Here is an 18,271-nt window from a genome sequence, read left to right on the forward strand (position 1 = left end):
GTATATGAAAATAAATAGATATTTTATAATGTATTTATACATTTAATAAATTATTTGTTCAATTATTTTTCCACTTAATTTTAAACAACTAAATGTAATCGTCCAAAAATTTACTAGTCAATGGAACAACAATTTAGAGTAAAAAAAATCCAAGAAAAGATTTTTTTCTTCGAAAGAAATAAATTCAGTAAGTTGAAAAGAATAAAATGCACTATTTTATTTTTAGGATTTCGATTTTATTTTATTTCTAGCAGCTAAAAGAAATAAGAATTCGCTCAAGAATTTGAGAGATAGGTATATTTTTTTTTCTAAAGAAATTAATTAAATTCCTATAATTAATTAAAAATCTACAGACCACTACAGAGGTGGTTTAAAAAAAAAAAGAATAATCGACTCACTTGGTAATTACGAAATTTTCCCAAGATGTTAAAAACATAACCTAACAAATAAAAAAATAAATAAACAACTGTGCAATTGTGTCAAAACATTCCATTTAATTTATTAAAAAACTGCAACATTATTATAAGGAAATAAAAACGAGTATTATAAATATCTTTAAAATGACAATTTCATTTTGGCTGTACCAATAGATAGTGTCAGTGTCACATGTCATCACATGTCATAATAAAACATAAGTTTCACAATAATTGTCATAATAAAAAATAGTTAATATATTATTTATTTAATATTTTATTCAAGGTCTAATAGAAATCATAAATAGTAAAAGTATCATTGTCCTCAATATATTGTCATCAATAATAATGCATCAATTATTGACAATAATGATAAATCAATTAATAAATTTTGGTGGTTTTGAATGACAATTTAAATTAACTAATTAGTTCAAGTGTATTATAAAAATTGTCAATATGATGCGACCAGAAAGAATGTCATCTAGAAATATAACTGGTATTGGAACACTTGGTAGTAATAATTATATTATCAGCGAAGATTTAATTGCTGGAACAAAACACAATGGAAAAATGTCAAGAGTCAGAAGATTTTTTTGTTTACTTGTTACATTTGATTTACTTGTTACATGTCTTTTATGGCTAATATGTACTGTTGTAAGTATCCAACTTAAATTTATTAATAGTTTCGATAAAAAGATTTCATTTAATTAACAATAATTAATTTTTTAGACAGCAGGACAAAGTATAACAACAGCATTCGAAAAACAACTTATTCATTATGACATTAAAACATCATTGATTGACATAGTTGTAAGTATTAATTTATTTCGAAATATTTTATTTCATCAACATAATTGTTTTTTGATTCTTTTTTAGATTGTTGCTGCAATTAGATTTACGTTTTTGCTATTATTTTATGGTTTGATATACATGAATCATTGGATAATCGTTGCTGTGAGTAAAAAAAAAAGCTGATAATAATTATAAAATTGTATATTAATTGTGACATTTTGTTGTTTAGATATCAACTGCTGGCACGAGTATTTTTCTAAGTGTTAAAGTTTATTTTTTTGATGTAAGTTTAATATTGTTTATAATCCACAATTGTTTAATATAAAATATTATAAATAATTTACAGTGGACAGAAATAACTCAACCTGGTTTTTTGGTACTTTTGATTTTCGTATCATTTGTCATTGCCTGGGCTGAAACATGGCATTTCGATTGTCGAGTTGTTTCACTAGAGACACTTGCTGATTTATGGATTTCAAGTATAAATAAAATTGCTAAACTAGCTAAGCTGTTAAAATTTTTTTAATTGTTTAAATATAATTTTTATTTTTTGTAGATACAAGAGATTCTGAAAGATCTCCTTTGTTAAATAATTATTTGAATATACCAGCTAGAAGTTATGTTGCTGAGAGTGTAGGTACATTTTTTACACCACAAGATTCACCAATACAATCAGATGATGAAGATAATAATTATTATCAAAGTGGATCTGTTGTTAATAACACAAATAAACCAAAAGAGACACCTGATACTTTTATACCTACTATGAAATCTTATTTGACACCAAATAAAGTAAGTTTCTATCATTTTTTTTCTATGATTCATCAACAACTAGTACATCCTTAATTGTCATAAGGAAAATTTACAATATTATTATTTTAATTTTCAGATAAGTAAATACAAAAGTATGGCATCATCACTCGTTGATTGTGCTCATGAATTACTTACATCACCTGATTGGAAAATAATAAATACAACTTCTGATGGAGATATTTTATCAGTTTTAACACAAAGCTATGGTCAAGTTTTTAAAATAGAAGTAAATATATTTTATTATCATCAAGTTGTTGTTGTTTATTATAATTATCATTAACAAAATAATAATGATAATTGTTTTTTGTTTAACAGGGTGTTGTTGATGCAGTTGCTTCAGAACTTATTGATTATTTGTATGATAAAATTGAAGAACTTCCAAAATGGAATAAAGATGTTATTGATGCTAAAAAAATATTATTTATTGATGATGATACTGATATTGTTTATCAATCAACAAAACCATATGGTCGTGGTTTAATTGATTCAAGAGATTTTGTAACATTACGTTCACGTGGTAAACGTGATAAATTTTTTATAACAAGTGGCTCATCTCTACATGGTGATTTTCCAAAACGTGATAAATTTATACGTGGTGAAAATGGAATAGTATGTATGGCTACTGAGCCAATCGCAGTTGACTCAATTAGTAGTGGAATTATAAATCAAACAAAATGTAAATTTACATGGATTTTAAATACAAATTTAAATGGCTGGTTACCACAAAGAGTTATTGATAATGCCTTGACAAATACACTTGTCAATTTTATGATTATGATGAGACTGCATATCAAGGCATTACCATAACTTTTTTTTTTATTTACAATTTTAATATAGATAAATTTTTTACAAATATTAGTTGAAAAAATTAATGTAATTTAATCATGTAAATGAGTTTATTCAATAATTATTATAAATAAAATTTATGTATACATTTTGAGTTTATATTTTTTTATTGTTGAAAAATAAAATATTAAAACATCCCGCTGAAAATTAAAGAGTAAATTTCTTATTTATCTGATGGCGCTAGATAAAAAAAAGAAGAACCGGCAAAAAAAGTAAACCGGCTTCTGCAACGGTTGGCGCAATTTTTTGCTGTCATTAATTAACCAAGTATTTGTTGTAGTTTTTTGTGGTATTTTATTTTAAACATATAAGTATAAATATAAAAGCTAATAGTAAAAATTTAGCTATTAATAATTTTTAGAAAAAAGAAAACATTTTAAACAATAAAATTGGCATAATGGATGTCTACACATTTGACAAGAGTCTTCAAGAACGTCTTGTTGAGTTTACTGAAATTCTATCAAGCAAAGAATCAAGTGTATCTGATCACATGCGAGTTGTTCCATCATCACAAATTAAATCAGAATGGTCATTTCTTTTGGAATTAGTTATTGAACCAGTTGGTTGGCAAGCATTATGGAAAATTCCACGTTTAACATGTCAAGATTTACATGTACATTATCCAACAGTTGTTGTTGTACAAGTTGAACAAGTTGATCCAACAGAATTATCAGCATTATGTAAAATAATTGCTGTACAAGATGAAATTCATTTACCTGAAAAATATGATGTACCATTAATTGAATTATATCCAACATTAAATCAAGAAAATTCTGTTCTAGATATGATTGGTACATCAACTTATATTGATCAATTGAGATTTTTTTATAATAATTTATGGATGCCTTGGGATTGTGATGATGATGATAATGTTGATTGGGTACAGTTACATTTAGAAACAAGATTACGTTTATTTTTTGATATGAAACGTGGAATTGTTAACAAGGACACTTGTGATATTATCAGAACATTAATCAGGGAGGCCAAAGATATTCATACTAAAATAACTCGTCTTGAAATTGATTTTTCTGATGATGATAATGATGATGAAGATGACGAACAAGAAACAAAATGTCTTGTTGATGAAGACAAAGCATGTCAGCTAATGAAATTACATCTTCGTATGCAAAAAATTAAAACTGAAATAGATGTTTTAGAAAATCCAGTAATGCGTAATTTATTACAAAGAAATCCAGATTTAAATAATAAAAATATTGCTGCTAAAAGACGAGAAAGTAGAGGAAGAAAATTAGAAGCATTTTTTGTATGGCATGGTGGTTCACTTGAAGAGACAATTAATTGTCTTAATAAAATTACAGAATTTTTACCCAAGGATATATTTACCAAGTAAGTAATTCTTGTTTTTTATTTTTGTTATTTTTATATTTATTTTATTAAACCCTTGTAATTTTATTACAGAACAAGTTCATGTTTACAAGAGGCACTGGATGCATCACAGGCTGGAGATAAAATAATTATTGGTGAAGGAGAACATCAAATAAGACGTGCAGGTGGTCTCGAAGAGGGTGGAACTATCAGAGGATTGTCTGATTGTCAATCGACTGTTTTATGTGCCAAGGATTCAGCTACAGGTGTTTCATTACTTGATTTTTCTGGTGGTGAGGTAATTATCCAAATTTTTATTTATAAAAAGAAATTATTATTTATTTTTAATACTTTGAAAATGACAAACAGGTTTCATTGGAAAATGTAAGTGTTGATTTGGGAGAATTACAAGCTGGAATACTTGTTAGAAAAGGAATTGTTAAAATATCTGGATGTAAAATATTTGCTTCAAATGAAAGTATTGTTAAACTTGGAATAATTGTACTACCTGAGGCAAAATTAATTGTTGAAAATTCATCATTTTATGGTCTTGGAACAGCTATTTTTGTTCATCCTACTGGTGAATGTGTCTTGAATAATTGCCAATTTGAAAATTGTGTTGATGGAATTCAGGTAATGACTAATAATTTACAAAGTTATATTTAATATACTTATTTATTTATTTATTAAATTGTTATTTAGCTACAAGATGAATCAAGATGTGATGCATCTGGCTGTAAATTTCTAGACATCAAAGAATATGGAATTCGTTTTGAGTCTGACAAAGAATTTTCAAGTGCTGAGCATAAAATAGGAGGATGTGAAATTTTAAATAATATTAAAGATGTTTCTTTTAATAATTGTGATTTTAAAAATATTGGAAAAAACAATGTTACTATTAAATTGAAACAACCTGATACATTGCCAGTCAAACAAGACAATGCAATGGACACGGCATAGATATTTCCTCTTTTTTTTTTTTTTTACTTTTGATACAACTTTATTATTTTCTATTTTTTTATAAATATATATAAAAAAACATTTTGTACTTTTATAACTTCTTTTTTTTGTATTTAATTTCTCATTTTTTATATAAATTATATATGTATTTTTGTATTTTTAAAATTTCTTAAACATTCAACAACTAAACAGTTTTTCACAAGTAAAATAAATAATTAAATAAATTGTTAATTTAAAGTTTTGTTATTTTAAAATTATAAATTTCTTTTCTCTAATTTTTTCTTAAACTGTAATCGAATAAAAAAAGCTTTAGATGAATATTATATTAATTTAAAAAAGTCTAAATCAACCTCGTGGAAATATTTCTCCGTCATTTCTATACTTTTTCTAAAAATGGCCCATGGTTGGAGAAATGGCGGAGAAATTTATGTATAACTCTGGTGAATATATTTCTCCGCCATTACTCCAACTGTTTTTCACCTAAAGTTTTTTCAGGTAATATCATCTACTTTTTTTTTTTTTTAATTTACAACTCATAAGCATTGTTACAATGTGCATTATAGTTATTGAAATATATGGAATATAATTTATTTTAGTTTTATTGTTTTATATGATGTAAAGAAAAATTATTTTTATTATATATTATTACTTGTGATATTTTTCATTTTTTTCTTAAATATTATTTTTATAAAACAACTGAATATGTTGTTGATAATTTGATCTATAATATATTGAAGGATGTAAATTTTTTTTTTTTAGGATAGTTAGGATGTAATTATTGACTTTTTTTAACACAAATTTTGTTTTTTTTTTCTTTTTTAATTAAAAATGTTTATCAATTTAATTTAAAGTTTTTATTAAATTTGAAGTTCGAATTAATCAATGTATATTTATTTATTTAATTTAAAATTTAATGAAAAATTCAAATTAAATTGCTTAACATTTTTAATCAAAAAAAAAAAAAAACTAATCAATATTGTTTACGTTAAACTTCAAATAAAATTGTTAACAATTTTTAGCATAAGTTTATTTATTTTTAACATACGAGGTGAATGGAAATCAAATCTGGCTCTAATTTTAATTTTGTTATTGGAGGTGAAAGTATACAACATAAAATTGTCACTTAGCAACAGGTAAACAACATAAATAAATCAATAAATTTAAACAAACAAATGAAATATTATTGCGAAACCAATCAAATGAATCGAAGTGAGGCTTCATTTCTCGTTTTTATAATAGGAGAATAAATTGCAGTTTAAATTTTGCCGCCATAAATGTGTTTCTACTTTTTTAACAAATGGCATGAAAAATTTCAAAATGGTGGATTTTATAATTGACAATTTCAAGATGGCGACACATAAACCTTCAGTAGCATCAAATTTATCGCGTATGATCGGTGTGTGTTTTTGTTTGTTGTAAAACTGTGTAATTAAAATATATAATTGTTTATTAATTAATGAAGCTGTTAATTGCATTCAAAAGAATAGTGAATACTTTTGCTGATTATAAAAGTGTTTTGGTAAATACATATTCACTTTATTGATTTATTTACAATTAAATATTCATACATAAAAACATAACCTCAAAAATATATTGATACAAGCCGAATAATCCACGTGTAAATATTTATAAAATGTCAATAAAAATATTAGAATATAGAGCAAAAGTAAATGAAAAATATACATCATAAAATACAATTCATCAATTAATGTTAAAATATATTTAGTTAGTCAACAAAAACTAATTGATTGAGTGAAAGAAAATCCATTTAAAAATTTCATATTTTTTGTCAATAAATTGGAGTAACTTTTCATTAAAAAATTTTCCATAACGTCAATCATGCTCAGTGAAATATTTTCATTGAGATTTTTCAATTACACGTTGATTAATAAAATTTCTAAATGAAAAATAAAAATAGATACTTATCTTTGAGAGCATGCGCTTGAATGAAAAATAATTTATTTATGTAGTAGCCAAGTATGTCTATTTTAAATGAAAAAAAAAAAAACATCTTACATACACTTTGATAGATTTATTATAATCTCAAATGATTTTCGGTTAAATATCATTTATTATCAGTCTAAATTGATGCTCATAAATTCAAGTATAGAATTATTTTTATCAACAATTGATTACAGATGTTCATCGAGTTTTAATATATAGATCATTTTAATTGATACATTATTAGTTCAAAAATAAAAAAGCCTCTTGTAAATTTATTCTGGTTAATAATCAAATTGGCTTTTTAAAAAGCAACAAACCCTTTTTTTTTTGTTTGTTAGAATAAAATATCTCATGAAAAATGTCAGACACATTAACCCAGATAATATATTTTTTAAAATTTAACTTGAATTTATTTACTATTTAAAAATGTAATAATAATTTTATAAATGATTGTTTCAGTTAAAAAATCCAAGGAGAATTTTCTATTTAACTGGTGAAAAAAGTTTAACTAAAAATATCAACAATAAATATTTTAAATTCAGTGATTATTTAAAGTTAAATAAATTTTCAAACATTAAAATGGTTGAAACAACAAGTGTTTCAACATCATCCAATGAGTCTGTTGATCACCAAACACAATTTGGAAATAATAGAATTTTAGAACAATCTGATTGTCTTTTTGTTTTTAAAACAACTGAGTCTGACTATGATGAGCCACCCTCTGACAACGAAGAGGTAAGTTTTATTTTCAATTTTATAATATATATAAAACTCTAGTTTAACTTTTACAATATTAAAAAAAAAACATTTAATTACTGTCAAGACATTTTAATCAGACTCGTTTCTAAAAAAAAAAAAAAACACAAAATGTCATTATGTTTTAGTTAACAATAGCCATTAACTATAAAAGTAAACAAAACTTTTTTAATTTGACAAACAGAATTGTTAATATCTTCGTTGAGTATTCAGTATAAAATACATGGAGGATTATAAAGTATAAAAATAATTGAAACAGGTCTTTTTAGTCCACTTGATAAGAAATTGATAGATATTTATTAAAAAATATTCAACGAAGATTATAACTTTGTTCAACTGGATTGTGTTGGTTTATTTATGGCTGGCATACCATGTGCTTTATGTTGTGTGCTTATTCCTCTTCTTCTTCATCTTCATCTTCTTCTTCAAGAGTGATTGATCGTTTCACCCTGTTAAAAAAGCTAGACCAGAGAAATATTTTCAGGTTGCATCAATCCAGTATTTTGTGACGCCAGTATTTACATTTGTTTATTTTTTAATCCACATTGTGACAGCTCGTAAAATACCATCATCTTGATGTGATAAATTTTTTCTTTTTAATTAATTTATGTTGATTTTTTGTTTGTCTAATTGATTATTTAAATTTTTTGTCAGAGGACACACACATGAAAAATTTTATTGTTTTAAATTAGGTGTATATTGAAACTGTGCCAGACTTGGCTGAATTGACAATGCCAATTGCACTTAAAAATAATTTTAATTTACTGTGCCAAAATTTTGTTCCTTTGTATTAAGTACAATATCAAAGGCAAAAAAATAATAAATAAAAAAAAATTTATAATTTATTTGATACTTAAAAATATTTTTCTTTAAACGTTTTAGTAAATTTGTATGAAAAATACAAAGGGATTTACTGTTTAATTTTATAGCTCGTATATGCCCAACTTTTAGTAGAATTAAGGCAAATATTCGCATTTTATATCCTGTTTATGGAGCTAAAATATATATTTCTTGACGCATTAGAAAATAGAATATATATATTTTTTATTAATAGTATCTTGACGAGGGTTCGTTGTTGTTAAATTTGTTACATGCTTACTTGTGTTTCTCAACAATGTTTCATTTATATATTTTACGATCTCAACGACCAAGTTATTCAAAAGTATTTATATTTATTTAAATAGAAATAAATAGAAAATTTAATATATAAATTTTGTCATCATCGAACATATGCCTGCTGAGACATAAATTTTTTAAAATGCATCAATAAATTTCTGGCTGCACACATTTTGTAAATAAATTACTCAATTTTCTATGCAAACGTGACTGTTTTTGAAGCTAAAAAAAACATATATATATATATTTTTTTTTCATCGTTTTAATAATATAAAAAGATGATAACTTTTTTTTATTTCAATAAATATTTTATGCAATTGATATATATTTATTCAATTTTAATTAAAAAAAATTATTAATTAATTGAATGGATTTTATAAAATATATGTAAATAATATATTTTTTACTAATTAATAATTTCCTGTGATTTAATGTCATTCGTTTCATAAATTTTTACCGCTTATTTTTTACATATTTATTAATTTTTTCAAGTACCTCGATGTTTTTTTCCTACTGAAATAATTTGAATATACCTTTGATGAAATTTTATAATTAAAAATTTAAATTAACATCTTTATATACAGAGATAAAATGTTTATTTTATTGATTGATTATTTTTATTTTTTAACGATACTAATTATAGTATAAAATAATTTTTTTTATTGTTCTATTATGTTGTGACTGAGTAAATGATTTTATAATTGATGATCAATTAGTTGGATGGGATAAATACCATGAATTTAATTTCATTATTCGAGATTCAATGATTAAGCTAAATCAAGTTAACTTGCGGCAAAATTCACCCTTAATCTCAATTCCTTCTCGGTGTGTTTGTATTTGATTGGCTAGTTTATTGTCTCTGACTGTTTATCAGACAAGAGGGAATCTCGATTTGGTACCCAATTGACAAGATTTTCTTATCTATTATTTCAAATAATTTGATAAAATCTATGATAATTCAAATTAATTAATTATTATTTCAACAAATGATTTATTTATTCAACGACAATACCGACAAATAAAATATAATTATTAATAATTAAATAATTAATTATCAAATCATTCAAAAATACAATTATCAATTGACAAATTTTCCATGAAATAAATTTTTAATTAATATTTTTATTAATGAAAATTGAAAATATAAAAAAATTTTATTTTCAATTAATAATTACATAATATTTGCAATTATTATTGTTATTAATTTTTACTTGTCATGATTGATAAAAATAATATTTTTTTAAAAAATAATTGAAAGATAATTTGAATGTAAAAAAAAAAAAAAAAAAAAAAAAATACGTTTGGGGCCAACGCACGTCAACGAAGCAAAGCAATGCTTTTTCGACTATACAATTCTATTTTAGTATTATACCACTCTTAAAGAACGGTCTTGTCACTTTGAAAAGTTCTACTGTCTACTTTCCTCTCCATTTACATTACCAGTAGTCGACCACATGTACTTTATCTCTCTAGCTTTTTTTTTTTTTCCCAAAAATCAAGTTGAGCCTTACTTTGTCTCTCGTTGTTCAATTTATACACATTGATATATCTTTTTTTTTTATCTCGGTGTGTATGTGTTTTATTTATTTATTTGATTTTTTTTATTCATTACTTGTTGTTCTTGTTTTGAATAGTCTTATTTCGTTGCCAAAATTTATTCCACAGCCGTTTGCAGACTATTCAAAAATGGAATGCATTTCCTGGTCGTCAAGTTTTGAATATTTAAAATACATTTATTTATTTATTCAAATAATAATTATGTGTATTTTTTTTTTTGAATAATATTAAATTGATATTTATAAAAATATATTTTTAATTAAAAAAAAAAATTAATAGTATACCAAAAACAATAAAATAAATATAATTTAATGTTTTTTGTTTAATAAAACACAACAAGTATTAATGAGATAATATTTTATTATTTTATTGTGTAATTGTGTGGCTAAAGCCATGTTTATAAATGACATCATGATAATAATGTTTTTATAGATTAAATTGTACAAGTATTTGTGTTGTTATATATGTGTAAAAATTTTTATGTCCCAAGAGTAACAATGTCATTTCGTTGTGGCGACTTCGAAATAGCCACACAATGTTTAGTACCCTGTTGATAAAATATTAAATCTTTGGGTAATGCACCGTGGTACTATGTCTGCCAAAATTAATGGGGTCGTGCATGATATCATTTTATGTGATGTACAATATGTATGTATATATACACAACAAGTGCACAACACAAACTCACCTCGAAGTCATCCACTTCGACTAATTGTATTATAATATTTTTATTTATTTTTTTGACAGTCTGTTTAGCTGAGGTTAACCACGTCTAATGTTATTTTCATAATTTTATTGGCTCAAGTATGAAAGATGGTTTAAAATTAATTTGAGATCAATTTAAATAACCTTTTATTATTTAATTAAATTTTTCTCTTTTTTTTTTTTATTTTTAATTGAATAAAATATTATCAACCCTTTAAAGTTATTTAATAAATGTTATATTTTCTTTTGTTTTAAAATAATTTATAAAATTTATATCTTTATATATTGATATTAAAATGAAAAAAGTGGACATTGTATATAATTTGAAGGAAATGTTGTCTTGAAAAGCTATCACTGTCAACGTGTTTCATACAAAATACATACTTTTTATATTATTTATATTAACATCCCTTGAGTTTGTAACAATTCAATGGTCGTATATTCTATATGTGATATTATTATAGTTGTAAATTTCATTGTCTTTGGTTTGTCTGTTACCTAGTCGTCGTCGTCGTGTTACTCTTTTGTTCAATCTAAAACTTTGTTTTTGTATGACACATTGTATATCATATATATATTTTCTATTATTATATTTTAAAATACATTTTTATATATGCAATACATTTTCATCAATATTATTTAATCATACTGTATATATTTTTACAACCACTTTATATTTTTCTACCCAAGATGAAAAGATTAAAAACACAAATTTTTATTAACGAATATTTTTTTTTTTCGATTAAAATCACGGATGTATTTATAAAATATTTTTTATTTATGCTTTGTCATAAGTGAACATAAAATTTTGAATGTCAAGCTGAGTAATTCAGGTGACTATATCAATGGGGGATATATTTTTTTCTTGGATCGATAAACCGGACTTTATTCTCGATCACTGTTATGCTCCAATACACCTGTAAAAATATATATTATATTTTTTTTTTTTTTTTAAAAAAGTATTATCATTATTGAATTATTGCATTAGTAGATTTTTGTCTATGTAATTTCCGTTGTTTATCGATTTTTGGCCTGGTGATAATATGACGCGTGCCAGTTGAACCTTGTTGGTGAAAGTGCCAGCTCATACAGCGCGTCACCACCACCACTATCATGATTTTTTTTTTTTCCATTTTATTTTTGCGTGTTAGCTCCATTGAATTTCCATTGGAATGACTATAATTTTCCCCTTCATACATAATTATTTTCTCTTTGATTTTTTTTTTTTTTTTCTTTCATTTGAATAATTATTTTTATTTATTTTTTTTTAGTTTTTTTATTTCCCAGCTGTTTGTTAAAAATACAATAAATTATTTATAAATAATAATTTGAAAATGAACTATTTAAATTAAATTTGCTATTTAATATTAATCAATTTTTTTTTTTTTAATATATATTTATAAACTGAAATAGAAACACACAGACACATAAATTTGATTTTTTTTTTTTTTTTTCATTTAATATTTTTAACTGGACTAATAAAATAAACATAACTGTGAAAATGTCCCATTGTGTTTTCAAATATTTTGTCTAACAAATATACACCTGTTTGTTTAAATATCGATTTTTTTTTTTTTAGTATTTTTTTTTTTTTCACTTTGAAATTTGTCTATCAAAAAATTGGCAATTTTCCAACTATGCAAGAAAGTTCGTGTGCAGTCAATAAAATTTACAAAACCATAATCTATATAATTTATTAAATTCTCGTTAATGATATTTATTTTTTCCTCATAATTATAAAATAATTTAAAATATATTTTCTATTTTATTTTATTTTTTTCTCAAGAAAAAAAAAAAAAATTATATTTCTGCTTTGAACTTCTAATTTCTTTTATTTTTACAACTCAAAGTTATTTAATTTTGTAATGTTTTTGACAAGAATATAATACATTATCTAAAATATAAATTATTATCTTTTTACAACATAAAATATATTTATTGTAATAATTTTAATAAGAAATGAGTAGAAAAAAAAATATAACATATAGCTTGTTTTATAAATGATTTCAAAGTGTAGTTTAAAATAAATTTATTTACAAATATAATGATAATTTTCTTGATAAAATTATTGATAGAAAAAAAAAAAAAAAATAATTAAATTAAATAGAAAAAACTATCTAGATATTTGAGATGCGATCATATAAGAGTTGAATTTGTAAAAGGTTAAATAAGTTCATGCAACAGGTTATAGTTTAGCATATATATAATTTGTAAAAAATCAAAAGTAAAAATGAAACAAAAAGAATTTATTTTCCCGGGTTAAGCTCACGTGCTCAGTGCCAAATATAATTCCAGTGTCTTTTTTGCCTCATGGCTGTTACTGGGGGAATAGAGTAAAGTGTCTCGTATCTTTTCGTTACGCTCAGTATTTCTACGAGCCCAGACTGTATGTACTGCCATTTCTGTCCTTTGATTTATTACAACTGTCTACTAATATTTTTTTTCTATCTCATTTTAACATTCGCATGTTATTTCTTTTGCACGTTTAATTGCACACTACTGTCATTGTCAGTTGATTCGTAATCCTTGCTTTTTCGCAATTTCAAATTGTCTCGTTTGTTCTTTACAACTTTCTTCTTTATTCTTACAAAAGTCTCTTCGACATTTCTAAATCTACTGACACGATGGTGTTAATAAAATAAAATAAAAAAATTATTTATCTATATAGTAGTAGCAGGAAGAAAATTACTTTTTTCTGTTTTTTTTTTTCATTTAAAAACATTTGATCTTTGCTCGATGTGACCTGACGACATTTATTTTATTGAATGTGTTTTTTTTTTTTTTATTTTTTCGTCACTGAATATACGCCAGACTATATAAGATCTCATGTCTTTAAAAGATTTATAATGAATCCAAGTCATAGCACAGCTGAATGAATTGATTTTGTTTCAAAAGATTTTCTTTCAATTTTTTTTTTGGGTGTGTGAAAAATCTTTTCAATATATTTGATAAATAACCATTCAAATTTATCAAATAAGCTCTTTATTTTGATTAATTAAATATGAAAAAAAAAAATAAATAAATATATTGATTATTCATAATTAGATTTTTATAGAAATCCAGCTGTTTATAATTACCATGCGATATTTCGATCACAATCTAAACGAATATATATTTTTAGATTTTAACGGATTGATATAAATCTCATGTTTTTTTTTTTGGACATGTGTTAGAAGTTGTATGAAGTTGTGTGTGTGCACTAGTATATTTTTCCAGTATTTCCTGCAAATAGTAGAGTTGCAATTGGCAAGTAAGACAAATGCGGCGAGACAGAAATTGACCATGGCAGACGACAGGGAATTCAACTTTCGCGAAGACTTTTAGAAATAAATGTGTAATCAAATAAATGAAAGCAATGAAAAATAAATATAAAATCATTAATAAGTCTAACACAAAAAAATAATAATAGCCCCAATCAATTTTCGAAATAAAATTTTTCTCTATTATTCTGTTTTTAAATGTGTTAAAATTAAAACAAATGACAGGTTTTTTTATAGCCATACAAAATTATATTAGCATCAATAATTGATCAATTTAAAAATATCAAAAATTAAAATTACACGTCTACATCAATATCCTCGATAATTGAGGTCTAAATTTTTTATGAAAATTATATTATGAATATTATTAGAACATACAAAATATTTATTTAAAATATATAAATTTAAACTCATATACTTTTCATCATCATCAAGATTAGTAACATTGAATAAAACATAAATTAAATTTAAAATAATTTGTCAAATAAATATTTTATTAACTTGTCAACATATACAGTATATTTTTATTGATGAAAAACCAAGTATTAATATTTAAATAGTCAAATTGAGAATGATAAAAAATTTATAGAATAAATAAAATAAATAATTTAAATTCTTTATATACATATTTTATTGAAATTAAACTAGTGCCAAGTAATATAGTTATTCGCATCTGGTTGTGTCCTTTACTAAATTTCATGATGTCGGTTAAAATATATATCTTTTAGCTTTATATTCATAGAAACGAAATGAGAGAGATAAATAGAGAAAAAGAGAAATAGAAAAGCTCAAGGTATATGAGGTACACATGGAAAATATGAATGTCGTCATATTCGTTCATGTGACATAAGTTTGAAACTAGACTATCACAAGAAAGAAAGCTATATATATATATGATTTTGTGTATGAAATTCAATGCGCATCACTGTATTGCATTTGATATATATATACAGGTAAAATATTATAATGTAGGGTAAGCATTCAGTTGCAGTCAATGTTAAAACACAAAATATGATGCCTCACCTAATCCGTCGGCCCAACCATCATACATTTTCTGACGAGCTATCAAGACGTGATTCCTTTTCTACATATTAAACATATTTATTTATTCAAGCAACACTACATTTTTATACTATTATTTATTTTATAATCCTCATGTACTTTTAACACTTTGACATAATTAATTTTACTATTTTCAACCGCGATATAATTAAATTTAAAAAATATATAATACAAATTTTTTTAAAGCTAAAAATTCTTTAAATATTATCTATTTTAGCTTTTTTTTTTATTTGGCTTTAATTTGATTATTCATATGTGTCTGATAAAATTAAAAATGAATGAAAATTAAATTAAATATATTATTCACCTAGTGAAATTCTTTGACTAGTGTTTTTATTTAATTTAATTTCTTTATATGTATATAAAAGTGACCACATTGTTTATATGAATGAAAAATTAAATTAATATTAATTCTTTTGTATATGTTTTTTAGAAATTTAACTAAATCAATTCATGCTGAATAAATTATAAAAGAGTATGTAAAAATGAAAGAAAAAAAATATAATGAAAGAGCTTGTGTGGAGGACATTAATAAATTTTAAAATATTAGATTTGAATCCGTTGTGATGATAATAATTCATTCATTTGCGTGTGTGATTTTAAAGTCGGTTTAAAAACTTTTGTATATATTCTATTGTAGTAATGATGATGATAATAATGACGGTGTTAGGAATGAGTCCCAAATGTGTCTACAATCTCAGCCTGATATATAAAGTTGTGAACATAAATATGTTAACTCACTTGTCTAGGTGTTGAAAAGTATTTTTTGCTTGAAAAATTTTTAAGTTTATTATACACATATGATGCGCAAAAAAAAAGAGGAGGAAAAAAATAATAAAAAAAACATACGGAATGTGATGTTAAGAGAGGGAGGTTAATTTAAAGCCAACATTTAAAGTCACATCCGTAGTAGTCAACATGTATAATAATCCGTCTTCAAGGCCTTGATCCCTAACCTGTCTCAAAGTTGTCCAGTAATGTCAACAAATTAGGTCATCATTATTTAAAAATAACTCATTGATAAATCAAAATAAGCTTTATCAATCACGTACAAAATAATGTTTTATTTAAAAAAAAAAAAAAAAAAACATTAATATTTATTTGTTAATGTTAATTAATCGAAATCCTTGAAAAAATAAAAATAAAATTAATTAATTGCTATGGAATTGTATGTGTGTATATAGCAAAAGATAAAAATAGAAAAAAAAAAAAGAAATTAATTTAAATATTTCGTTATGTTTAAATTTATCAATGTAAAAGGATAGTAATTAGCAAGATTGACTTGTTTTATGGCCCTTCAAGAAGTGAATTTCAAGAGAAGAGAATATATGTATATATAAAAGAAGGGTGAATTGAATGTTCTGCATTGCGGTATAGTAGAAGATAGTGAATTGGCTTTGCGGCACGTTTAAGTATTGGCCTTAGTCCCCTGCGACGAGCCTGCAGGCAAAAACCTTCTGGTATTCAATGGATACGTATATATATATAACGTATAAAAAGCAAGGTTTTAAGAGTAGTGTGAGTTGAGAAAGTAAAATGGGGTTGGAGGAGAAAATATATATATGAGAGTTGTATATACGCGAAGTATATTTCATCCACCTGTATACATTTTCGTACTACCATTGGTAGCCACAGACTGGCACCGCACACCCTCCACCACCTCCACCTCCATCTCCACCACTACCACCAACAACAACAACCACCTTTATCATTTCATCCATCTATATATTTATTTCATTATTTATTATTATTTTCTTTTTTCTGTTTCACCTTTATTTTTGACTTATTTATCTATTTTTTTTTTTATGTGGCGCAAAGTTATTGTCCTTATTTTTCCTTGTGTTTATCATTATGATTTTTTTTTTTTTTTGCTTTGTCTTTTGTATTATGGACTGGTGTTAACCTGCAGCTATGAAATCCAGCATCAAGCTGATGATCCTATGATGCAGGTAAAACTGCATATATCATTTATTTTTCACCCTTGAATGTAATGTATATTTCTGCACTTGCATGTCCACTGTAGATCGTAAGTCTTTTTACGGCTTATCTTGGATGACATACTGATACTGAGCTTTTCACTGCGTATTTTAAACAAAAAAAAAAAATATCTGTTATTATTATTTTGCATTAACTGGTAGACTTATCAACGTCAAAATTATTTTTATTTTATTTTAATTTTATAAATATTTATTTTTAGATTTTTATGTCAATTCAAAGAGTTTATATTCTTGTTTTATATGATGGTCTTGTCTTGACATTTAAATTCTTCCCATATACTATATTATATACAGAGATGGTACTGAAATAAAAATATTTTACTTCAAGGAGGGTCTTTTTTTTTTAAATGTCTCGATGCAGCTGTTGAAATTTCGTCACAATTCTGATGCACTATGAAATACTTCATGCTGTGTTTACTTGTTTTTCATTTATTTTTTTTTTTGGATTTAATTTTTTTATGTGAATATATATACGTAGTGTATGACTATAGTAATTTTGAATAATAGCTCACGGCAATTGAGAATATTATGCAATATAATTTATAAAACATTTGAGGCTGTGATCAAGAGGTCTATCTGTGTAATAAGATTATACTTGCTATGGGGAAAGTTGAGTATGGCACTGAATTTAAAATAAAAAGTGGGAAGATGTTAGTCAGGTCGTTGGTCGGAGCACAAATGCAACTAGCTTGTATCAAATATGTATAAACCACTTTCAGTTTAA

At 24.3% G+C, this 18,271-nt stretch overlaps 3 protein-coding genes across 3 annotated transcripts in view; all 3 read left to right on the forward strand.

Annotated features, from left to right (window-relative positions):
* The first annotated feature begins 354 nt into the window (after nucleotides 1-354).
* On the forward strand, nucleotides 355-3,011 carry LOC122853249 (steroidogenic acute regulatory protein-like). The gene is made up of 8 exons (XM_044153606.1): nucleotides 355-1,067; nucleotides 1,143-1,223; nucleotides 1,290-1,367; nucleotides 1,435-1,488; nucleotides 1,552-1,684; nucleotides 1,762-1,997; nucleotides 2,095-2,244; nucleotides 2,334-3,011. Exons 1-8 carry the CDS (start codon nucleotides 870-872, stop codon nucleotides 2,823-2,825), a joined length of 1,422 nt encoding a protein of 473 aa, XP_044009541.1. The 5' UTR covers nucleotides 355-869; the 3' UTR covers nucleotides 2,826-3,011.
* A 95-nt stretch (nucleotides 3,012-3,106) lies between these two features.
* Nucleotides 3,107-5,180, forward strand: LOC122853242 (protein nessun dorma). Its single transcript, XM_044153597.1, has 4 exons — nucleotides 3,107-4,211; nucleotides 4,284-4,488; nucleotides 4,560-4,823; nucleotides 4,893-5,180. Exons 1-4 carry the CDS (start codon nucleotides 3,262-3,264, stop codon nucleotides 5,148-5,150), a joined length of 1,677 nt encoding a protein of 558 aa, XP_044009532.1. The 5' UTR covers nucleotides 3,107-3,261; the 3' UTR covers nucleotides 5,151-5,180.
* Nucleotides 5,181-6,517: 1,337 nt separating this feature from the next.
* Nucleotides 6,518-18,271, forward strand: part of LOC122853239 (RNA pseudouridylate synthase domain-containing protein 2-like) — a 69,950-nt gene continuing 58,196 nt past the window's right edge. Inside the window, exons 1-2 of the mRNA XM_044153586.1 lie at nucleotides 6,518-6,669; nucleotides 7,554-7,829. Of these exons, the coding sequence (XP_044009521.1) occupies nucleotides 6,607-6,669; nucleotides 7,554-7,829 (339 nt within the window). The 5' untranslated portion in view covers nucleotides 6,518-6,606. The remainder of the gene's footprint in view (nucleotides 6,670-7,553; nucleotides 7,830-18,271) is intronic.

Source organism: Aphidius gifuensis, linkage group LG3, assembly GCF_014905175.1.
Source record: "Aphidius gifuensis isolate YNYX2018 linkage group LG3, ASM1490517v1, whole genome shotgun sequence".
In the NCBI taxonomy this organism is placed as follows: domain Eukaryota; kingdom Metazoa; phylum Arthropoda; class Insecta; order Hymenoptera; family Braconidae; genus Aphidius; species Aphidius gifuensis.

Bases quoted from the DNA above. Each gene is read 5' to 3' on its own strand.
- LOC122853242 (XM_044153597.1), top strand. From the start codon at position 3,262: ATGGATGTCTACACATTTGACAAGAGTCTTCAAGAACGTCTTGTTGAG. The intron at 4,489-4,559 runs GTAATTATCCAA...AATGACAAACAG, and splicing joins TTGATTTTTCTGGTGGTGAG to GTTTCATTGGAAAATGTAAG. The intron at 4,824-4,892 runs GTAATGACTAAT...ATTGTTATTTAG, and splicing joins ATTGTGTTGATGGAATTCAG to CTACAAGATGAATCAAGATG.
- LOC122853249 (XM_044153606.1), top strand. From the start codon at position 870: ATGATGCGACCAGAAAGAATGTCATCTAGAAATATAACTGGTATTGGA. The intron at 1,489-1,551 runs GTAAGTTTAATA...AATAATTTACAG, and splicing joins TTAAAGTTTATTTTTTTGAT to TGGACAGAAATAACTCAACC. The intron at 1,685-1,761 runs GTATAAATAAAA...TATTTTTTGTAG, and splicing joins TGCTGATTTATGGATTTCAA to ATACAAGAGATTCTGAAAGA.